The sequence below is a fragment of the Balaenoptera physalus genome, assembly GCF_965194825.1.
Source record: "Balaenoptera physalus genome assembly, chromosome: 19".
NCBI classification, from domain to species: Eukaryota; Metazoa; Chordata; class Mammalia; order Artiodactyla; family Balaenopteridae; genus Balaenoptera; species Balaenoptera physalus.
The window spans coordinates 5,913,115-5,937,332 of NC_138900.1; the positions used below are offsets into that span (position 1 = coordinate 5,913,115).

The 24,218-nt window shown below is 44.9% G+C and overlaps 3 protein-coding genes across 14 annotated transcripts in view; 2 read left to right on the forward strand and 1 right to left on the reverse strand.

Annotated features, from left to right (window-relative positions):
- Positions 1–24,218, forward strand: part of LOC309648588 (myeloid cell surface antigen CD33-like) — a 43,524-nt gene that overhangs the window by 6,789 nt on the left and 12,517 nt on the right. The window lies entirely within an intron of this gene.
- LOC309648592 (beta-1,4-galactosyltransferase 3-like) lies at positions 1,078–1,724 on the forward strand. The gene is made up of 2 exons (XM_082437356.1): positions 1,078–1,379; positions 1,472–1,724. The coding sequence occupies exons 1-2, from the start codon at positions 1,168–1,170 to the stop codon at positions 1,623–1,625; spliced, it is 366 nt and encodes a 121-aa protein (XP_082293482.1). The 5' UTR covers positions 1,078–1,167; the 3' UTR covers positions 1,626–1,724.
- On the reverse strand, positions 1,838–14,545 carry ZNF175 (zinc finger protein 175). 10 transcript variants are annotated; one of them, XM_082437334.1, is made up of 5 exons: positions 14,115–14,545; positions 12,083–12,345; positions 9,287–9,413; positions 8,928–9,023; positions 1,838–4,923 (listed from the first exon to the last, which is right to left on the reverse strand). In XM_082437334.1, exons 2-5 carry the CDS (start codon positions 12,230–12,232, stop codon positions 3,059–3,061), a joined length of 2,238 nt encoding a protein of 745 aa, XP_082293460.1. In that variant the 5' UTR covers positions 12,233–12,345; positions 14,115–14,545; the 3' UTR covers positions 1,838–3,058. The 10 variants fall into 10 exon arrangements, with proteins under 10 accessions (XP_082293460.1, XP_082293463.1, XP_082293462.1 ...); XM_082437337.1 differs by having other exon boundaries at positions 12,083–12,465; XM_082437336.1 differs by lacking the exon at positions 14,115–14,545 and adding an exon at positions 12,936–13,065.

Here is a 24,218-nt window from a genome sequence, read left to right on the forward strand (position 1 = left end):
CAAGAAAAGTTTCTCAGGGGAGGTCACCTTTGAACTGCACCTTCCTGGACAAGTCTGGGTTTTCCATCTCCACAGTGGGAATAAGAAGGGGTTCCAGGCAGGAGAATGGCACTCGACAAGGTGAGAGAGGACAGGCCTGGCAGGTGGCGGGGACACCACTGCCTGCGGTGAGGGCAGCGCCGAGCATCTCCATCCACCCCAGGTGAACAACACCGCCTTCAACCGGGGCAAGCGTCACAGCGTGGGGTTCTGGGAGGCCGTGCAGGAGGAGGACCGGGACTGTGTCTCTTCCACGATGTGAACCTGCTCCCCAAGGATGACCGCAACCTCTACATCTGTGACATCGTCCCTGCCCACGTGTCTGTGGCCATTGACAGGTTCAAGTACACATAGGTGGAGGGAGGGGACCTCCTGTGGGAGACTCTGGGCCAGGCCGCCAGTTCCCTGGGCCTTGCCCCGCCTCTCTGTGTAGTCCGGGCCCTGATCCCTGGTGCTGATGGTGCAGAGGATGATGGGGCCTGGGGAAAGGCCTTGTAGATGGTGAAGAACCTTCCTCCTGGGTGTGGGTGTCAAATGGGAGTGAGATTGGCTATCAGTGGGGGAATCAGGATGCACTTAGTAAAGCAGTAGGCAGAGAGGTTGCACCAGAGGTCAGAGAAGGAGAACTTATAAAAGGAGGGACCCTTAATGGGGTCACAAGAATGGCCTGTCAGATGATTCAGGGAGGTGATCTCCCGGGGTCACGTGAGGGGCCATCTCAAGGGTCAGGGGAAGGGCTGCCCCAGAATCAGGCATGGAGACATCCTAGGGGTCAGGGGAGAGGTTCCCATGGGGGTGAGTGGAGAAGGGCTAACCCAGAAGTCAACCTTGTGATCCTGGCCAGGAAAGGGCCAGGGACCGTTCCCTGAAATTCTCTGTGCTTCCAACTCTCCCTGCCTCTGCAGGCTGCCCTACCCGGGGCTACCTTGGAGGGCTGTTTGCCCTGCGCCGCCTTCACTACGTCAGGATCAATGGCTTCCCCAACACATACTGGGGCTGGGATCGGGAGGATGATGACGTCACTTCCAGGTAGGGGGCCCTGCTCTAGGCAGCCTAGCACAGGGGGCAGCAGGTCCCTCCATGGTGTGGCGGACACAGGCTGCCCTAGACTGAGAGGGGACACGAGCTATGTCGGATTGCAGGAGACGCAAGCCACTCTGGCCTGAGGGGCCGGGTGTGGCGTGGGGACTCTATCAGAGGAGACAGGCATCTGGCCTCCCTGCCCTCTCCCCTGTAAGGCTGAAACTCAGTGGGATGCTCCTCTTACGGCCCCATCTGCTCTTTGGCTGCTACCGTATGCTGGAGGGGCAGGACTGCAGCCAAAAGCAGAGCCCCCAGAGGTGAGTCAGGGTTGGGGGCGGGGGTAGCCAGTCCTGGGCCTGTTCCCGAGCCCTCGGCTCACACGGCCTGCCCCTCCTGCCCCTCCTCCTAGTCCTGGCCTTCTGGCCCGGATCCGTCGCAAGTGGCGGCACGATGGCATGAGCTCGCTGGGATGCAGGCTGCTCTCCAAGGAGCTGCAGCCCCTCTACACCAGCCTCACTGTGGACATCAGCCTCTCAGCCGCAGGAGCCCCAGTGCCAGGCTGAGGGGATCTAGAGGCTGGAACAGAATCCCTGAGACCAGGGCTGCAGGGCAGCCTTCCCACCCATCGCACCTGGTTTCATATTAAAGGAGGCTTTATTTTACTTGCTTCTCCTCTCTGCCATCCCTAACCCCCATCCTTTCATTTCCATTCATTCGGTCACACAGGGCCCTACTCAAATTCACCAAGGTCTGGTCCTCTCCACGCAGTTAAAAGTTAAGGCTTATTTACCCATTTATTTCTCACAAGGACTCGTGGGGTAGCACTACTGTCATCTTGCTTTTGAAAACCAGGACAGATGAGTTAAATATCTTGCCTGATTGATGTAGAAGCAAGTACAGAAACCTGACTCCTGGGCCTGTCCATTTACAGATTATGCTATTCTGCTGCTTTCTTGTAGCAAAAAAGGTGGGGGAAAGAATGAATAATAAAAAATGTGAGGATGGTTGAATAAATTACAGCATGTCCACATACTGATAGAATACTAATGTAGTCACTGAACAGCTGTATTGTAGCGTGAAAATTCAAGTGCACACGTGTATATGATATGGTCTGATATTTATAAAACAAAGGGAAGAGTACCTATATAAGTGTATGCTTATGAGCATAGTAATGAGTGTGTGTGGATAACAAGTGTTGGCAGACTTCTTCTGTAAGGGCTGGAGAGTAAATACTTTCAGCTTGCAGGCCATATAGCCTTTGCCATGACTACTCAGCTCTTCCACTGGAGCACAAAAGCAGCCACAGACAATACATAAACAAATGAACATGGCTGTGTTCCAATAAAAATTTATTTAAAAAACACAGGTGGCCAACCAGATTTGGCTGATGGCCAGTTTGCTGACTCTTGGCGTAAATGATTAGGAGCGTGTATAAAAATACAAAAGAGTCCATAGACCAAAAGGTTCACCATAGATGGTGGAGGTGGAAAGAGGAGGGTAGAGCTGAACTAATCATGAAAGAGAAAAATGACACTGTGAAGACTAGAATCACATTTATGCATTTACCAAAAAATATACATTCATCTGTGTATATATTAGGTTCTTTTAAAAAATATGTAATTTATTGACACCTCCTGTTCTGCAGTGAATTCTATAGCAAATACTACAGAATTGAGGGTATGTGTATGTGTGTATATAAACAGATATGCTGACCTAAAGATTCTGTCTTATACCATATTCTACAGAAACTTCTCAATGCATTAGTCAGGGTTTCTTCCCCAAGTGAATTTTATAACTTTTAATGAGGCTAGTACAAATATGGACATTTCCACTCATTCTTAAAAGTTCTTTCCCGAATAATTTCCTTCACATAAAATGTGTAACTTGGTGACATGCAGTGCATCCCTAGAGTTTTTCTGAAGCATGAATTCTATAATATATGATTAAATCTGACTCATAAGATTTTTTTCTTCAAGAAATTCAGAGTTTATTTCATTTACGTATAATGCATATTAGGAATTGACTTCTGAGTAAAGCCTTGCACAGAATAACTGCTTTTGTAAGATTTGTCTCTGGTATGAGTTGTTTGGTGTTTATTAAAATTTGATCTGTTGTTGAAGGTCTTCCCACACTTGGAACACACATAAGGTCTCTCTCCCGTGTGGATTCGTTGATGCACTTTGAGTTGTGGTTTCCTACTGAAGGATTTTCCACAGTCACAGCATTCGTAAGGTTTCTCTCCGATATGAGTTCTCTGATGTGTAATCAGCTCTGATTTCTGGGTGAAGGTGTGTCCACACTTGTAACAGGCAAAAGTTCTCTCTCTACTGTGAGTCATCTGATGTTTATGGAAATTTGACCTACCATTGAAAGCCTTCCCACATGCAGTGCATACGTAGGGTTTCTCTCCAGTGTGGATCCGCTGATGCTCTCTGAATTGTGACTTGGAAGTAAAGGCTTTCCCACAGTCACTGCATTTGTAAGGCTTCTCTCCGGTGTGAATTCGCTGATGCATGCTGAGTATTGACTTCTGGTTGAAGGCCTTTCCACATTCACTGCACACGTGGTGTCTTTCTCCAGTGTGAATTTTCTGGTGTATGTTGAGGTGCGACTTTTGGGTGAAGGTTTTCCCACAGTCACTACATTCATAAGGTTTCTCCCCAGTATGGATTCGATGATGTATATCAAGTTGTGACTTGGAAATGAAGGATTTCCCACAGTTGTGGCACTGATAAGGTTTCTCTCCCGTGTGACTTCTCTGATGTACAATCAGGTGTGCCTTCTGGATAAAGGCCTGGCCACATTCAATACAGACATAAGACTTCTCCCCTGAATGGATCCTCTGGTGCAAGCTGAGTGTTGACTTCTGGGTGAAGGCCTTCCCACATTCGCTGCATACGTACTGTCGCTCGCCGGTATGAATTTTCTGATGTATACTGAGGGTTGAATTCTGGGAGAAGCCCTTCCCACATTCAGTGCATTCGTAGAGTTTTTCTCTAGTATGAGTTCTTTGATGTCTGAAGAGAGATAACATCTGGAAAAAGGCTTTTCCGCATTCATGGCATTTATGGGGTTTCTTTCTAGTGTGAGCTTTCTGGTGTGTAACCAGTTCTGGCCTCTGAACAAAGACTTTTCCACATTCCTTACATATATACGGTATGTTACCTCTATGATCTGTCACATATACACCGAGTTTTGGTTGTGGGGTGAAGGCTCTTCCGCATTTACCACATTCCTGGAGGTTTTCTACGCTATGGAATCTCTGTTGCTCAAGGAGGTGTGACTTCTGGGTAAAGTCCCTCCCACATTCAGTGCACTTATCTGGTTTTTCCTGAGTGTGAACTTGATGTTGTGTGAGTGACTGTTTACGGCTGAAGACTTTTGTACATGAATTACCTTCACAGAAGTTCTCTCCTGTATGAGTATTTTTGCAGCTGGCACTGGAAGAGCTATGGGTGAATAGCTGACCAGATTCAACCATCTCATCAGGGTGTTCTGTGGTGTTGCTTTGACTTTGATGATTTACTTCTAGGTTAGGTTTCAACCTTTTTGCAAAAGAGCAATGTTTATGAGGTCTCTTTTGTGAAGGAACAAGGTGGGGCCTCGTGTGGATGATTTTCCCAGGGTCCTTATAATCACAGTCCCTCTCTGTGTTCAATTTTTTCTTGTTGAGGAAAGCCCCCTGATGTGAAGGTTTACTTTGATTTTTCTGGTCTCTCTTTGTTTGGTCAGCTTCTTCCCACAGCTTTTTAAAAATGAAACACCATGAGCCATCTCTTGTGACTTCACCCAACATCTCATTGTGAAATGAAGCTGTTTCAGAAATTTCCCATTGTGGGGTTTCAAGCCCAAACTCCCCTTCTAGAAGGAGAAAAAGATGAAATAGATACAGTGAACAGTTAGCAAAGGATAGAGGAAAAGTCACGTGGAGCTGATTGAGATTGCGCACAGGGAAATTGCTGGGTCATATACCAGTGGTGGTCCTGATGGTGATCATGAGAGAAAACAGTTGCACAGCCCTTATTTTATGTCAAGCACTTATCTGTATAGCACTTAGCACTCGCCAGGCAATGTTCTACGTGATGTGTACACATAAGCTCATTCAATCCTCGCAACAACCCCAGGAGCTAACTACTTATTATCCCGGATTTCCACATGAAGAAAAGGAAACACACAATGGTTAAGTAATTAGCCAAAATCACTTTGCTCAGCCTTGGGGAAAGTTAGATTTGAACAAGGGCAAACTGGCTCCACTCATGTAGGCGGTCTTGATACCCAGACCTAGTGGGATGACTACAGGATAAAAGAGGCAAGTGTGTCATAGGGCAGCATCTATGGATAGCCAAAGGTTGAAGGAGGGGGCTCAGAATACAGAGCCTCTTCGACTTACAGTGGGGTTGTATCTTGATAAACCCATCAGAAGTTAAAAATATTGTTAAGTTGAGAATGCATTGAATACACCTAACCTACTGAACGTCGTAGCTTAGTCCAGCCTACTTTAAATGTGCTCAGAACACTTACGTTAGCCTACAGTTGAGCAAAACCATCTAACACAAGGCCTGTTTTAAAATAAAGCGTTGAATATCTCATGCAATTACTTGAATACTATACTGAAAGTGAAAAACAGAGTGGTTATCTGGGTACAGAAAGGTTGTAAGTGTACTGGTTGTTTCCCCTCGTGATCACATGGCTGACTGGGAGCTGCTGCCCAGCATCACAAGAGTAAGGTACTGCATATCACTATCCTGGGAAAAGATCAAATTTCACAATTCAAAGTATGGTTTCTACTGAACATGTATGGCTTTTGCAACATTGTTGAGAAATTCATAAGTCAAACCATCATAAGTCAGGGACCATCTGTATAGGTCTTCATTAGCTTTCAGATCTAAATTGTAACTAATCTCCCAGCTTACTCCCACTCGTGAGAAACAATACAAAATCCATCAGCCCTAGATATTCCTCTGAAATACTATTAAAGTATCAATCCTAGGGGCTTCCCTGGTGGTGCAGTGGTTGAGAATCTGCCTGCTAATGCAGGGGACACGGGTTCGAGCCCTGGTCTGGGAAGATCTCAAATGCCATGGAGCAACTAGGCCCGTGAGCCACAACTACTGAGCCTGCGCGTCTGGAGCCTGTGCTCTGCAACAAGAGAGACCGCGATAGTGAGAGGCCTGCGCACCGCGATGAAGAGTGGCCCCCGCTTGCCGCAACTAGAGAAGAAAGCCCTCACAGAAAGGAAGACCCAACACAGCCAAAAATAAATAAATAAGTAAATTTTAAAAAAAGTATCAATCCTGACATAGCCAAGCACTGAAAGAATACCTATACCCAAACTCGCAACTCTCCATGAAACTGAAGTTTGTCTTCTTGAACTTAGGAATATGCATATCCTAAGAAGGGTACACTGGAAGACTGGACAAGCAAGCTGTCCCCTAGAATCTGTTTCACCCTTCTTCCACAGAGGTTAACCGTGGCCAGGTACAGGGCAGCCAAGCCACGTAACAGCTCACAATTTCCTTTGCAGTGAGATGTGACAGACACTGTTTTTGCTGATGGAATGTGCATACAACATTATGCACCACTTCTGGCCAGGGTAATAAATCACAGCTTCTCAATACCCTCCACCCCTTTTCTGCCTAATAGAACCTGGCTTTGGGTGCAGTGCATTCAGTCCCACAGAGCGACAGCATCATAAAAGATGGTACTGCAATGACAAGAGAAAAACTTCAACACCCGAATGAATACAAACGTAAGGCTTCCTGCTGACCTGCCTTTTAGAAGTGTTTTATAGGAGGGAAATTATTCTGGAAATTATACTGGTCCTTGGTCTCTTTGTTATAACTTTCAGCTTTACTTAATATGCCATTTTTTCCTAAGAATGGGAGTCACTGATCATCCTATTCGCTAGTAAGAACGTAACAACAGATTCTTTAAAAAAAAAAAAGTGGCTAAATTTTATTATTACTTTATCCTACCAGAGATATAAATACTGAGTATGATAAGACCGTCACATCTTGTTTTCTTTTCTCTTTCCATCACTTGGATAAACTGTATCCCAGACCCTTGTCCTGTCCCCAAACCTCAGTCATCTATCACTATTTTTAAAAAATGAGAATGCTCTTTATAATCACTTTTAGTGTGTATGTGTGTGTGTGTATGTATGTGTATGTATATGTGTGTGTATATATATATATATATATATATATATATATATATATTTTATTAAAATTTGAGAAAAAAGAAACAAAATACCAATCTTTGGGGTAATAAAATCTGTCAATGGCATCTTGACCGAACTCATGATGACCGGGAATCCACAAATCCCATTAGGAACAAAATAACCCAAGCATGAGAAAATAGGGAGCTGGTTTATGGTGATACCCGTGGAATTAACGAAAAGGGTCAATTAAATTGTACTTTCAAAAAGAAAAAATGGGGCTTCCCTGGTGGTGCAGTGGTTAAGAATCTGCCTGCCAATGCAGGGGACATGGGTTCGAGCCTTGGTCCAGGAGGATCCCACATGCCACGGAACAACTAAGCCCGTGCGCCACAACTACTGAGCCTGCACTCCAGAGCCCGTAAGCCACAACTCCTGAAGCTCGGGCGCCTAGAGCCCGTGCTCTGCAACAGGAGAAGCCACCACAATAAGAAGCCCATGCACCGCAACGAAGAGTAGCCCCTGCTCACCGCAACTAGAGAAAGCCCGCACACAGCAACAAAGACCCACCGCAGCCAAAAATAAATAAAATAAATAAATTTTTAAAAATACCTTAAAAAAAAAAAAAAAAGAAAAAATGGAAATTCTCTGGCGGTCCAGTGGTTAGGACTCTGCACTTTCACTGCCGAGGGTGTGGGTTCGATACCTGGTCAGGCAACTAAGATCCCACAAGCCGAGTGGCGTGGCCAAAAAAAAAGAAAAAAGAAAAAGGGGTAGAATTTCTAAAATAAGAAAATGAGTTAGAAGACTGAGATGGAAGAGCCAAGAAACAGAAGAATCTAAAAAATGTATATGGTGAGAAGAATTTCTGATTTGTGTAATGATTCCAATTTCTGAGCTCCCCAAAATAAGGAAGTGAGTCATCCCACGGGAACTGTCCACCATGTAGCTAAATAAGAGAACACAGTTTAGGCATGGGGCCTGGAGGGGTTGATAAAGGGATCATCAGAAAAAAATTTTTAGGCCTAAGTGTTGAGAATAGAAGGGCCCTTTAAAGGGATTTAAGGAATTTAAAGTAATTCCTCTATGAAGGGATGACCAGAGGGAAGTACAGAGGCCCAAGCTGGAGGCACCGCAATTAGGGGTAAAGAAGAAAGATCCAGCACAGGAAAAAAACTGATGAATTCAGGGGGCAAATAAAAAGGAAAGAAAAAGGCTTTCAGAAAACTCCACAAAGGGATAAAACAAGATGACAAAAGCAGTATACAGATGGAAAATCCAGTCAGGTAACATGAAACACTCTGTTATTAGAAAAATGAGATTAAAATATGAAGCAGCTCTATCATAACACAGGCCATAAATGAGGAATTTGATAAATATTAAATGCTGGCAAGCAAGATGTACAAATGCAAATCCTTGTGCATTCCCACATGACAGTGTGGATGGTGAAGCCCACCTGAAGAGCCACATGGTTTACTTAGCTAAATTCAGTGTAGGCATATCCAGTGATGAGGCAATCCCACTCCTGACTATTCACCTCAGAAATTCTTATGTTGGCCCCTACGGGACATTTACAAAATAATGTTTGGCGGCATTAGCCTTAGAAACTAGGAGTAGGAGGTAACCTGTGTCCACCACTGGGGGAATGGATAAGTGTGGTAGGTTGAATAATGGCCCCTCAGATCTTCACGACTTGACAGTCACTCACCATGATACCTCTGACGTGGGAGTTCAGCCTCCCCCATCCATTGCTCCTTTCCTTTTTCCATCCTGAAAATGATCTCTGGGTTGGGAATGTGATACCCTGTGAATAAGAAAGGATATTGCATTCGGACATGGTCTTGGGCTTTAGAGGCCATTCAATGAAGCTCTATTGGCACATCAGAAAAGTCAACACCTTTCACTAGGAACAAAGTAACACTCAAAGATGCCCAAAAGGAATCAACAGTTTGGGACAAGCCAAGGGCAAACTGATTACATTCTAAAGACGTCCCACTGCATGCCACAAGAAGGAAGGGCATCTCCTCAAGGAGGCCTGTCCAAGAGTCCCAGGTCAGATGTGCTCACCCACGGAGAAGAGGTGGCTGTAGATCTCCAGCATCACGTCCTGGTACAGGCGTCTCTGGGCAGGGTCCAGTTGCTGCCACTCCTCCCTGCTGAAGTCTATGGTCACGTCCTCAAATGACACGGAGCCCTGTAATAACATACCCCAGCTCAATGAGAATTAGTCATCATTGGTGAATGGGCACTTACATACAAGGGTGTGTTTTTAATGATTTTTTTCACCATGATATATATGGCTTCCCAGTGATGTGACTTCTTTTATGTTATGATTCCTACTCCTCTGTGTGAAATTCATAGGATTTAAGCTATGTTAAGTAGTGCAAAATGGAGTCACAGTGGCCAATGTGAACTTCCGCATTAGTTGTTGTGAAACAGCCGGTATAGGGCTGGGAGCGTCTCAGAGTGATAAATTAAGAGTAGATAAGGACCGACTTTACTGGAACAGAAGGAGCAACTGAGCGAGACAAGATCCCCTGGGGTGTAACCATTACATCCTACTGACAGACTCCTTATAATGAGAGCACTGGGCCAAGCGACTCCTTACTCCCCACCCCTTTTCTCCCTACTTTGACGAACCTGTGTTGTGTGCTAATTGTGTACAATAAACTGAGTGACTTATTAATTGAATATTGGCTACATTGCATACATCTCTAATCCCATGATTCTTACCTGGCCTCACTGCTGGGCCGCGTGACAAATTGTGGCTCCTTTGTTCCAGACCTCATCCTATATATCTCTTTATCTGGCTGTTGATTTGTGTCTTTTAATTATCCTTTGTAATAAACTGGTAATCCAGCGAGTAAACTGGTTTCCTGAGTTGTGTGAGCCGCCCTAGTAAATTAATTGAACCCAAGGAGGGAGTTGTGAGAACCTCTGACTTATAGCCGATAGGTGAGAAGCACAGGTGGACGTGCCATTGGCATTTGAAAGGGGGTGGGGGGACTCTTGAAGAACTGAGCTCTTAACGTATGGGATCTGACACTGTCTCCAGGTAGACAGTGTCAGAATTGAACTGAATTGGAGGACACCCAGCCGGTGTCACAGAGAATTGCTTGGCGTGGGAAAAATCCCTGCACATTTGGTGACCATAAGTGTCAGAAGTGAAGTGTTCTATGTAGAGAGAGACACACAGGAGAAGTAAATTGATTTCAGGGAATACTGAGCTAATCAAAATTTAACCCACCTCTTGGAAAGGTAAGCGTGAAAAGCATGCATGTGAGTGCTGCAGGTGGGAGTATATGACAGAGGGCCAAACATAAACCTGGGAATCTGAGGCGGAGCTATATTAGGGTGTCATTAAAGGATTAGGAAGTAAGTACCGAAACATTTAGTTAAAAAGGTAAAAATTGATTGCCTCTCAGGAGGTGGATTTCAGAAGAAAAGACAATGGTGACAGCTGTTTTATTTACAAGCCCAGCAAAACAAACCATGTGCAAATAAAACCAAAAACTACTTCCAAGGGAAACAGTGGCAAAAGAAATTTACAGAGATATGCAAAGAAAAATGGGTTATTAATATATAATACATCTTTGAAAGTCCAGAGGCTAAGACAAACTAAAATATAAATTGTCAAAGGACAAGAAAAGTAAATCACAAAAGAAACATCATTGACCAATAAAACTTTGGGGAAAAAAATTATCCTGCTTGTAAAAAAAATACAAATTAAAGCAACAATGACATATCTCTTTTGATTAAATTAGCAGAGTTATTTAAAACAAAAACAAAAAAAGAACCAAAAAAAAAAAAACTAACAACACAGTATTGGCCAGAGTAGAGGGAAGGCTGCAAAGCCAAGATGACGTGAATGTTGTTGGAGAACATTCTAACGTGAGCAGAGAAACTGCTCGAAAATCTCAGCAAAACAGAATCAGGGCAAGCGAACAAAATATCTTCAGTGTTAAAAAAGGAACAAGGCTAATAAGTATCATGTATCTTAACACGTAACGGAACGTGCTTTTGCAAATGCTCTTAACAATTCAGCCAACTTTAGTACAAAATGAAAGACATTTTTCTACAACAGTGTCACTGCTATGGGCTGAATTGTGTGCCCCGACCCGAAATACATATGCTTAAGTCCTAACCCCCAGGACCTCAGAATGTGCCTGTATTTGGAGAAACAAGGTATTTCAAGAGGTAACAAAGTTAAAATGAGGTCTTCGGAGTGGGTCATTATTATTTTAAAAACATGCAAATAAAGTGTCATGAAATACACAGAATAACTTGGAATTTCAGGAAATCCTGAGTATACCGAAGAACCCTGCTTTCTCATTCCAAAATATCAAATATTAATATCTGTGGGCAATTTGGAAACATTATTCTCCGGCACTTTTATTCACCTTTTAAAGTAGGAAAAACAACATGGTCCTTAAAATTTTGCCAGTTCTTGCTCTAGTATCCAATGACTGTAAACTATGAGGACAAAGGGGAAACCAGGCAGTCTCGGGTGAGGAGTCAGGTGGGGACCAGCTGAGACCATGCGAAGACCCAGCGGCGGATGGAAGATGCAGGATCTTCGCCTGTGCTGAGAAGGAAGGAATCAGCGTTTCCCCGCCTGTGGCTGGATGTACTTTTGCTTCTTCCTTTTGCCCCAGGACCAGCCCTCTTCTACTACACATCCTTCTTCAGCCAGTTCAGTTTCCTCTGTAACACACGATGCCCATGAATGAGGAAACATCGGCCACCTGTGCTCTGCTCTATGCAGGAGAATCCAGATTGTCTCAGACACAGGGAGTCCAATATGCTGCTTCCCGTGCCTGCCCTCAAGTTCTGGAGAACTGTCCCCGTGGGGCTCCTGCTTACCTCACGTGATCCATCCCGCTCCTCTGGACCCAAGACCTGGGGCCTCTGCGGTAAATTCACATCAACAAGCATGTCCTTTCTGGGCTTCAGTTCTTGGTCCCTTTTGCTGACAGCTCCACTCTTTCCAGGAGCCTGGAGCTGGGTGGGCATCAGAAGGCTCCAATCAGAGCTGCTGGGAAGAGTCAGGCTGGGGCTGTGAAGGGAGATCCTGCAGCCTCAGTGATGTGGCCTGACCCAGGGGCTCTGCAGGGACACCAGAAGTCCTGGAAAGACAACGACCACATAGTTCTCATCTAATATTCACTCCACATGAATTTCTGAAGGCCATTAGGTGAAAGTCACTGTGTTCGAGATGAGGGTAGACAAAACTCGGAAAAGTCTAGCTGTTGGGGTAAAAAATGAGAAAAGATGAAGAGGTTTGGGCTAAACTTAATGAAGCTTTCATTGCAGCTCTGACACCTTTTAACCGTGAGAAGACGAAGATAGTACTTTAGTTGCAGTTTCCAAAATGAGAAGGAAGGTATTTATTGTAGGCATCGGGGAGCTTACATGAGATGAGGCTTGTCAAGCCCTCAACACCTGCCTGGCATATGGGAAACACTGAAAAAAAATCAGCAAGTTGCAGAGTCAGGTGTCAGGTACCTTGTTTAATTTTCATGCAACCCTGTCAGCTAAATATTATGGTCATTATTATACCCATTTTGTGGATGAGGAAACAGTGCTGTTACAAGGTCACTCAGTCTGCAAAGGGAAGAACGGAGTGAGACCCAGGTCCGCCTCACTTTAAACTGCACACAGTTGCCACTATCCCATGTGGTCCTGTACGTGGTCAATTTCCAGAAGTGCCATTTACATTTCCTGTTGCCTTCAGAGAGCTGAGGCTTCAAGCTGTCTGTGTCTGGAGTGCCTAATCCGACATTCTGGCCTTTTCAGTGCCCATCCATAATATAGACAGCTCAGCATTTTTCTGACAAAAACAAAACTCAAATTTAATATTTGGAACTCCACCTTCACCTGGAAAGCCTGCAGACATGCACCAGGACTCCCAATCACCTACCATTTCTTGCCTCTCCATTTCTCCCTCCCCGCCCCAACCAAAATATAGTCGTTGACCACACTGACCTCTAGAAATCCCCAGTGAGTAGACCGAAGAAGGTCATGAAATGCCTCCCAGTCACCCACGGCCAGGCTTCTGAAATCATTACTGCCCTGATTGCCAAGAAATGTTTCCAAAGGGAGTGTGACTTCCACAGGACCCCCCAAATAACCATCAACATAGGGTTCCAAATAATGCACCCCAGTAGGAAACTATCATTGATCTGCTCAACAGCCAATCACTGACCCTTACCATGTCCACAGGGACCGGAGGAGACCAACACGGACCTACCTACTCAACCATTCCCAAAGGACCCCAACACCCACTGCTCAAAGAGCAATGCAGTCACCCTCGCAAACCTCCATCACTGACCCCTAGGTCTCCCATCCACTGGTTCCCATATGCTAGCCGTAGCACCCCACTTTACTGATTTCATAGATCCTCAATCACTGCCCCCCTTGCGTGTGCTACAATGTGACCCTCAAAGCCCTCCAATCCCTGAAGCTCCTGCTCCCAATCACTGCCTCCTACGCCACCCCCCCAAAGCTGTGGATCACTTCCCCAAATGGCTCCCGGTACCATACCAAGGCCCTCCTGAGACGCACGTTCACTGTCACATGAGCAAGATGCCCAGGCCAACAATGTAAGATCTGCATTAAAGTACACTTGGAATTCACGTAACAAAAATACTTACATACATACAGAAATTAGGCAAAGAAAGAGTGAAAATCAGCGAGCCAAGCATTCAACTTAAATTAGAAAACCCCGCTTACCCCATAGCCTCCACCACTAAGAACCCCATCGCTCACCCCATGGACCCCCACCACTCACTCCGCGCACCCGGCATCACTCATTCCACAGGCCCCCATCACTCACGCCAAGCCGATCTCCCCTCATTGACCCCACAGATTCCGCATTGCTAATACTGCACATCACCTCAGCATCTCGCAGGCGGTTCACGGCTTAGAACAGTTGACAACATAAGCGAAATGGCCGCTCTGGGCCCCTTGCGATTTGGGATTCCGGTCAGGACTTGGAAGGCAGGGTTTGAACTGTGCGCATGCTCACTAGAACCTTTGAAGCCACTGCCTGCCAATAGTTATCATGGCGTGTCACGTCGTCTCTCTACTCCGCGGTTCAGTTTCTTTCAGGGACTGTGTCAGGAGGACGACATGGCCGCGCCCATAAGGATTATGATAAGGAGGCCGCCATTTTCAAGGAACTTCCATTCCGTACAGGCAGGGAAAACATTAGGCAACCTTCCTAAAAAGTCTTGGAGTTGTCCCGCGTTGGAAGGGGACCAATTAAATACTTGTGTATATATAGTTCTAGGAGTAAACAGCATTGCATATTCTGAAAAATACCCTTTCTCTGTACTTTTTACACTGATGTTGGGAGCCCAGAGGTGTTGAGCTTGACAGAGAACTCCTAAAAACTTCGACATTTCCTTAGTGATGAGAGCCATAAAAGTGTCCTTTGTTATGTTAATGTGCTGGTTTTTGGAGAGCACTTACGGATGTATTCTCTCGTTATATACAGGCATTCCTCGTTTTATTGCGCTTCGCTTTATTGCGCTTCACTCATACTGAACCTTTTTTTTTTTTAAACACACTGAAGGTTTGTGGCAGCCCCGCGTCGAGCAAGTTTATCAGCACCATTTTTCCAGCAGCATTTGCTCACTTCATGTCTCTGTGTCACATTTTGGTATTTCTCGCAGTATTTCAAACTTTTTCATTTTATTTTTTACGATGATCTGTGATAGTGATCTTTGATGTTACTATTGCAAAAATTACAACTCTCTGAAGGCTCAAATGATGGTTAGCATGTTTTACCAGTAAAGTATTTGTGAATTAAGGTGTGTACATTGGGTTGTTTTTCTCTTTTTCTTTTAGACATAATGCTATTGCACACTTACCAGATTACATAGTGTAAACATAACTTTTATATATGCACTGGGAAACCAAAAAAAAAAAAAAAAAAACTGTGTGACTCACTTTATTTCGCTTTATTGTGGTGGTCCAGAACTGAACCTGAACTATCTCCAAGGTATGCCTGTCTGCTAAAATGTCTGTATGAAGTTGAATTCCTCAGAGGGCACGTGCATTACTAGTGTTGATAGATATGGCCAAATGGCTCTCCAGGAAATTGTGCCAATTTGCATCACTGTCTCCTGCAATGTGATGAGAGTCTCTGCTTCACTCCAACCTCAACAGCAGGTTGCGTTAGCACTGATTTTGATCTTTCCATTCTTAACAATGAAAAATGTACCCCATCGTAGTTTTAACTAGAATTTCTCTTTTTAGGCATGAAAGTGAGCATTTTTAAATAGGTTTCATGATGATTAATATTTTCCATTCTAATCTGTTCTGCCATTCAGTGAACTGACTATTCATATCTGTTTCCATCATTATTAGCCTATATTTCTTTTTTTTTTAAAGAAATTCACGTTCTTTTATTTATTTATTTATTTATTTATGGCTGTGTTGGGTCTTCGTTTCTGTGCGAGGGCTTTCTCTAGTTGCGGCAAGTGGGGACCACTCTTCATCGCGGTGCGCGGGCCTCTCACTGTCGCGGCCTCTCTTGTTGCGGAGCACAGGCTCCAGACGCGCAGGCTCAGTAGTTGTGGCTCACGGGCCCAGTTGCTCCGTGGCATGTGGGATCTTCCCAGACCAGGGCTCGAACCCATGTCCCCTGCATTGGCAGGCAGATTCTCAACCACTGCGCCACCAGGGAAGCCCTAGCCTATATTTCTTTTCTTAAGGATTTGGACAAGTTCTTTTTTTTGAAATTCATTTATTTATTTTTGGCTGTGTTGGGTCTTCGTTTCTGTGCGAGGGCTTTCTCTAGTTGCGGCGAGCGGGGGCCACTCTTCATCGTGGTGCGTGGGCCTCTCACTGTCGCGGCCTCTTTTGTTGCAGAGCACAGGCTCCAGATGCGCAGGCTCAGTAGTTGTGGCTCACGGGCCTAGTTGCTCCGTAGCATGTGGAATCTTCCTAGACCAGGGCTCGAACCCGTGTCCCCTGCGTTGGCAGGCAGATTCTCAACCACCGCGCCACCAGGAAAGCCCCTGGACAAGCTCTTTTTATGTTAGGAAATACAATCATTAGTCTATAACATGACCATGAATACATTCTCCTGGTTTGTCATTGTCTTTTGATTTCACTTAGCTTGGATTTGCTATTCAAATTTCATTTTATATAGTTGAATTTACGTCTTTAAGCTTTAAAGCTTATAAACTTATAACCCTTTGCTAATCACTCTGGCATTCCCAACTCTGAGATTATATATGATGTTGTGAAATGTGAAATTAAATGGAGTCATTTATGTCAAGGGTTTTTAAAATGGATCCAGGAGGCCATTAAGGGGGTGGACCTTATGCACGTCCCCACCAGGTGGAACCATGAACTTTTGAACTGGATCAAACCACAGATATTTCAAGAACACTGCAAGAACACCTGCGACTTGTCACTGCAACGAACTTTTTCCACCCTCTAGTTATAGCCTTAGCACTCAACCATGTTCATCTAAGACTAGACTCTGCCTCCAACTCTAATGAAAATTCTTTTTAAAAAAAAAAAATAAATAAATAAATTTATTTATTTTTGGCTGCGTTGGGTCTTCATTGCTGCACGTGAGCTTTCTCCAGTTGCGGTGAGTGGGGGCCACTCTTCATTGCGGTGTGCGGGCTTCTTATTGCGGTGACTTCTCGTTGCAGAGCATGGGCTCCAGGCACATGGGCTTCAGTAGTTGTGGCGCGTGAGCTCAGCCGCCCCGCGGTACGTGGGATCCTCCCAGGGCTCGAGCCCGTGTCTCCTGCATTGGCAGGCGGATTCTTAACCACTGCGCCACCAGGGAAGTCCCTCCAATAAAAAATCTTTGTAGTGCAAATCTCCCCTTTTTGCCTTTAAAAACCCCTGACTTTCACTCCCGTGTGGGACGCTGTTTGGGTTGCTACCTGAATCTGTGTGCCCTGAATTGCAATTCTTTGATCCCAAATAAATGCTTTCTGCTTGATTATTGCTTCCTAAATTTATTTAGGTTGACAATGTATGTATCACCATGTATACACGTATGCACACAAACACAATTATATTTATGTTTATATTTAATTTGGATTTACATTTACATATAATCTTGCCAAGGTTTCCTCTCTTCGCCTCTGCCCTCCACACTTTCATACACACTCCTTTCCTCTTGCCTTTTAGGGTTATTTTCCATACCTTGAAAATCCAAGGCCCTTTCTCTCTCCACAGTTGTCTTTCTTCAACTTCATTCTCTCTTCTCGCTCAGATGACTATTATGTCTGTAGAGAAAGGTGTTTTATAGCCCCTGGGTTTTACCCTGCATAAGGGGACCCTCATGGGGACCAGCTTCGTACTCACCTGTGGATTCACCTGGATCTAGGTGAGCAGCCCCTTCCTCAGATGATCTAACACGTGAGCCCCCAAATCCCAAGGGAGAGTGGCCTTGTCTATCTCTGCAGCCCTAGCCCAGAACCTTCTCACCATTTCCCACACAATTGGAGGGTCCTAGAGGAGCATGGCTGGGATTGTGGGCTGAACCACTCTCTGTCCTCCAGACATGGTGAAAGGCAGGGCACAGAAGCTCAGAGGGACAGAGTCTCTGTCTCCCAGGCGTCGCGCTCACCACAGCTTACCTCTGTGTATCAGGTCATACTTGCTGACTTTTCTCAGCCAGAAATAACCTCTGTCCAGTTTCATGTCTGGTCTTCTGAACTGGATGGACCTATGGGAGAGGATGGGTGGATGTACAGATCAGTCCTTGGCTAGTGTGCTCTCAGGCCATTTCCTGGTCCCTCACCTACACTGCTCTGTACTAATGGGATTTACCCCTGCAGGCTACATTTTCCAAGTACCTTTATTAGCTGGCTTCCAGCTAGGTTCAGTTACTGAGTCAAATGCTGGAGATTAAAGTCAAGGAGGAAAATGTAAAATCCAAGGTATTTATTTCTTCCTCTCTCTTTGCATTGTGCAACCTCTCTGGCAGTGGCTGCATCCCCTCTGAGCCTCCAGCTCCCAAAGGAGAGGACCTGCCATGGTCCAGCTTCCTCTGGGTGTCCAGATCCCTGGGCTCTGTCACACTGCCCCTTCCCTTTGTCCTGGTGGTGGTCTCCTGCTGTTGTTCATTTCTAGGTTGCATTATTGTCCTCTGTTGAATTTTTCATCTCTTCTGTCAACTGTGTAGCCAATCTTATTGATTAAATTTCCTTTGTCTTAAATACTTAGAGTGATTTCCATATTCGTAATTGAACCTTACCTGGTAGAGATGAACAGAAGAATGGATGGATATATGGGAATACAGATGTGATGGGTGGATGGGATGGATGGAAATATGGATAAGTGGATGGATGTATAGATGGGCGGATGAATTGAATGAATGGAAGAATACCTGGGTGAGAATATGTTATTCAAGGAATGTGACCCTCTTACCAGTCTTAGGGTTCGTCCCAGACTTTTCGTTCTTGTTTCATTTCCCAAGGATCGCCATTCTCCCTGAGTCTGAAATGTGTTTTCTCGTGCAATCATGAATTTGTAGACCTGAGTTATTTCAGTGTTATTTTGTGTGATATTCCCTTCTAATGGCTATCCTTCCCGTGACCATGAAATGCTTCCGTGTTACCATAAATGAGGCTCATTTCAGATCCTTTCCTTCAGAACCTCACTCTGCCTCACTCTCCCTTTCCTGAAATCTGCCCCATTGTTTACTTTATGGCCACTACTGCCCACTTTTCTAGGGTACGCTTCTGATGATGGAAAAGCCTCCTGAAAATTCTGCCCAACTGGGCTTGCTGGCATTGTCCCGACTAATTGTATTTTCCTCTTAACTCGACTTTTCTTCTTTCTCCTCCCTTTAAATGAAGTGTCCCAATGATAGGGACAGAGTAAAGGACAAATTAGGTAATTAATAGTTAATCTCACTAGGGTATTGTAAGTAAAGAAAAAAGTATGGGAGACTCCTGTACGTTAATGATCACTCAAGAAAGCAGGTTTACTTAACCACAAAGCCAAGCAGGCTTGCCTGGCAACAAAACCATGCAACAGAAGTTTGAGACATGTCCCAAAACAATAAAACAATGGTGGCATGAGACCCACATCCTGCCCAGTGAGCTCAGTAGGTTAATGACCCCCAGGGCATGCTCTCTGCACGCATAAAAAACAATAATTTTTGGAAAGGTACTCATCGTGCAGAGACCTAAAATAATTTTTACAGTCCTGGCTTGACCATGTAGGGACAAAAAAACTCCCCTGCCCAACCTGGAGGCGGAGCTGATGATGGAAGCATGACGTCTACTCAAGAATGAGGAAGGAGGTGGTCTTCTCCCCCTCCCCACTTTTCCTTTGATTATAAAACGGTAGCCCACTAAGTTCTTGGGGAGGCACCCTCTCGCCCACCTGCTTGTAAGCCTCACAAACATCCTATTCTTTTTTTTTTTTTTCACTTTTTGTCATTTAAATTTTTCTCTAACAAACATACCTTGCTTTCACACTAGAATTTATATTTTTAAAACTCTCTGGACAGGGATGGATTGAGCACCTGGAAGAAATGTACAGTTACAAAATGTGGATAATAAAACCACATACTTGATATTAAATACCAAATTATACATGTAAACACATGCCAAGTTCTTAGTCTTATACAACAAGGGATGAACAGAGAGCCCCATCAATAAAAGAATTTTCATTCTCTTCCCAGAAGAATTGCTCAGCCAACAAATACCCAGACAGGAAACTTGCTGTCTCATAGTGAGAACATCAGCCTTGTGCTTAATTTAATTTATGACTTCACAGCAGCTCGCCAAAATTTGAGATAATGTCTTCACATTCCTTATTAGTTTACTGAAACATCTCAAAACGCACAGTTGAGCCCTTAGCAGATGGCAAGCTTCAATCCCTGAGATGGGATTATAGTTCTTTCTTTGCCGGCAGTTGACAGATGTGTATCATCACATGCCTCAGGGCAAAGACTGGAAAAGCATCCTATTGTAATAATCTGGATAGGCAGTGAAATGTCCACAACTCAGAGTAGGCACACCAGACATGGCCACTCCAAAACCTAAGCTCTCTGAAGGCAACAGGAAACGGAAATGGTGTTTCTGGAATTGGATCATGTAGGGAACCAGATGGGATAGTGGCAGTTGTGTGCAATTTAGAATGAGGCGGACATTGGACCGATTCCCTGTAGTTCCCTTTGGACCTTAAGGCAAATTATGTAACAGCCCTCAGCCTCAGTTTCCTCATCCACAGAATGGGTGTAATAATGAACATAATATTTAGCTGACAGGATTGTGTGAAAATTAAACATGGTACCTGATACCTGACTCTGCAACTTGCTGATTTTTATTTTATTCACTGTTTACCACGTGCCAGGAAGGTGCTAAGGGCTCGACAAGCTTCATCTCCTATAAGGTTCCGAACTTAGGTCCCTTCTCAGATGCACGTTTCACTGTCCTCAAATGAGCAAGTCTCATGAACCAATGATGTAAAACCCAACAGTAAAATTATACTTGGAGTTTAACGGTTACAAAAGTACTTATATACGTACATACAGAAAAGCAAAAGGAGAGGGTTAAACTTCAGGAACCATACGTCCAACTTAAATTAGAGAAACTGGCCCCCAACACTCAGGACCTCATTACTCACCCCACAGACTCCCTGTCACGCAGTCAAAAGATCCTCCCATCACTCACCTTACGCAGTCCCCCCCAGTCACTCTCCCCACCAATGCCCTGGAAGAGATCACTCTCCTCAAAGACCCCCCCCCTCACCCACTGTAAATCTCCCCAATCACTCACCCTAGAAACACCCCTGATACTCACCCCACGGATTCCCCATCGCTCTCCCCAGCAAATCTATTCCAACAAACACATTCCGGGGCCTTCCCTGGTGGTCCAGTGGTTAAGAATCCACCTTCCAATGCAGGGGATGCGGGTTCGATCCCTAGTCAGGGAAGTAAGATCCCACATGCCGCGGGGCAGCTAAGCCCACGAGACGCAACTAGAGAGAAGCCTGCGTACCGCAACCAAGACCCGACGCGGCCTAATTAATTAATAAATTAATTCAAAACAAAACAAAAACAAACACATACTTCTTCATCAGCCAGACCATGGTTTACCTCCGTAACACTGAAGGCCTGTGGATGAGGAAACGTCTGCCCCCTGTGGTCTGCTCTCAGCAGGAGGAACCAGATGGTCCCAGGAACAGGCAGTCCAGAGTATCTGCTCCCTGTGTCTGCCCCCAGGCTCCTGAGAACTATTCCTGGGGCTGGGGGACATTAGGGGAAGTGATCCACCACTTGGGGGGCTGTAGGAGGCAGTGATTGATTGGGAGCAGGAGCTTCAGGGATTGGAGGGCTTTGAGGCTCACATTGTAACACACTCAAGGGAGACAGTAATGGATGGAGGACATACGAAATCAGTGAAGTGCGGTGCTAAGCACAGCATGTGGGAACCAGTGGATGTGAGACCTAGGGGGTCAGTGATGGAGGTTTGCGAGGGTGACTGCATTGCTTCCTGGGCAGTGAGTGTTGGGGTCCTTTGGGAATGAATGAGTGGGTCAGTGTTGGCCTCTCCTTGGGTCCCTGTGAACATGGTAAGGGTCACTGATTGGCTGTTGGGCAGATTGCTGATGGTTTCCTATTGGGACGGGTTATTTGAAACCCCAAATTGGGGATTATTTAGGGTACAGTGTTTACCAAGTGCCAGCCAGGTGCTCAGGACTTCACAAGCCTCATCGAATGTCACTTTCAAACCTGTGATTAATACCTTCCAACACATTTTGGAAACTACAACTAAAGTCATAGCTTCATATTCTCACAGTTAAAAGGTGGCAGAGCTGTGATTAAGTTTCATTAAGTATAGACCAAATCCCTTTTTTTTTTGTTTTAATGCTGTTCGATTTTTCTGAGCTTTGTCTACTGTCAGTGTCTAGCACGGTGACCTTCCCAAAGGGCCCCCAGAAATTGGTGTAGAGTGAATGGTGGATGAGTGAGCATGTGGTCACTGCCTTTCGAGGGCTTCTTGGTGTCTCTGCAGAGCCCCTGGGTCAGGCCACATCATTGAGGCTACAGAATTCTCCTTCACTTCCCAATCCCACTCTCTCCTGTGGCTCTGGTTGGAGCCTTCAGATGCCCACCTATCTTTGGGCTCCTGGGAAAAGTGGAGTTGTCAGCAAGAAAGACCGAGAGTAGAAGCCCAGAGGAGACATGCCTGCTGATGTGAATTTGCCCCAGAGGCCCCGGATCTTGGGTCCAGAGGAGCGGGATGGATCATGTGAGATAAGCAGGATCTCCAGAGTCAGTTCTCCAGCACTTGAGGGCAGATACAGGAAGCAGCAGATTCTGGACTCCCTGTCCCAGAGATACTACTCAGCAATAAAATGGAATGAACCACTGAGGCAGGAACCAACAGCACGCAGGAATCCGAAGAAGCCAGACATAAAAGAGTACACAGTTATGATTCCATTTTTATGAAGTTCTAATATGGCCAAAACTAAGCTATGGCGATAGAAGTCAGTAAAGGCTGCCTCAGGGAGGCATAGTATAAGGAAAATTTGAGTAGTGATGGAAATATTCTACATCTTGATTGGGGTGGATGTAGGCATTTATCAAAAGTCATTAAAACCTGCGTGCTGGGCTTCCCTGGTGGCACAATGGTTGAGAGTCTGCCTGCTAATGCAAGGAGCACGGGTTCGAGCCCTGGTCTGGGAAGATTCCACATGCCGCGGAGCAGCTAGGCCCGTGAGCCACAATTGCTGAGCCTGCGCGTCTGGAGCCTGTGCTCCGCAACAAGAGAGGCCGCGACAGTGAGAGGCCCGCGCACCGCGATGAAGAGTGGCCCCCGCTTGCCGCAACTAGAGAAAGCCCTCGCACAGAAACGAAGACCCAACACATAAATAAATAAATAAATAAATAAATAAAAGAAGTAATGGAAAGACATTAAAAAAAAAAAAAAACCTGTGTGCTAAGCAAAGGAAACCATAAACAAGACGAAAAGACAACCCTCAGGATGGGAGAAAATATTTGCAAATGAAGCAACTGACAAGGGATTAATCTCCAAAATATGCAAAGAGCTCATGCAGCTCAATATCAAGAAAACAAACAACACAATAAAAAAATGGGCAGAAGACCTAAATGGACATTTCTCCAAAGAAGACATACGGATGGCCAACAAACACATGAAATGATGCCCAACATCACTAATTATTAGAGAAATGCAAATCAAAACTACAATGAGGTATCACCTCACACCAGTCAGAACGGCCATCATCAAAAAATCTACAAACAATAAATGCTGGAGAGGGTGTGAAGAAAAGGGAACCCTCCTACACTGTTGGTGGGAATGTAAATTGGTGCAGTCACTGTGGAGAACAGTATGGAGGTTCCTTAAAAAACTAAAAATAGAGCTATCATATGACCCAGCAATCCCACTCCTGGGCATATACCCTGAGAAAACCATAATTCAAAAGGACGCATGCACCCCGATGTTCATTGCAGCACTATTTACAATAGCCAGGACATGGAAGCAACCTAAGTGTCCATCGACAGAGGAAAGGATAAAGAAGATGTGGTATATGTATACAATGGAATATTACTCACCATAAAAAGGAATGAAATAGTGCCATGTGCAGAGACGTGGATCGACCTAGAGAGTGTCATACAGAGTGAAGTAAGTCAGAAAGAGAAAAACAAATATCGTATGATATTGCTTATATGTGGAATCTAGAAAAATGATACAGATGAACTTATGTGCAAAGCAGAAATAGAGTCACAGATGTAGAGAACAAACTTACGGTTACCAAGGGTGGGTGGGATGAATTGGGAGATTGGAACTGACATACATACACTACTATGTATAAAATAGATAACTAATGAGAACCTACCATATCACACAGGGAACTCTACTCAGTGCTCTGTGGTGACCTAACTGGGAAGGAAATCTAAAAATGACTGGATGTATGTATACATACAACTGATTCACTTTGCTGTACAACAGAAACTAACACAACATTGTAAAGCAACTAT

Excerpts from the sequence above, each read along its gene's own strand:
- LOC309648592 (XM_082437356.1), top strand. The coding sequence starts at position 1,168 with ATGTCGGATTGCAGGAGACGCAAGCCACTCTGGCCTGAGGGGCCGGGT. Across the intron at positions 1,380-1,471 it reads CAAAAGCAGAGCCCCCAGAG|TCCTGGCCTTCTGGCCCGGA; the intron begins GTGAGTCAGGGT and ends CCCTCCTCCTAG.
- ZNF175 (XM_082437334.1), bottom strand. The coding sequence starts at position 12,232 with ATGCCCACCCAGCTCCAGGCTCCTGGAAAGAGTGGAGCTGTCAGCAAA. Across the intron at positions 9,414-12,082 it reads AGCGGGATGGATCACGTGAG|GGCTCCGTGTCATTTGAGGA; the intron begins GTAAGCAGGAGC and ends ATGTTATTACAG. Across the intron at positions 9,024-9,286 it reads CAGCCACCTCTTCTCCGTGG|GGTATCACATTCCCAACCCA; the intron begins GTGAGCACATCT and ends TCTTATTCACAG.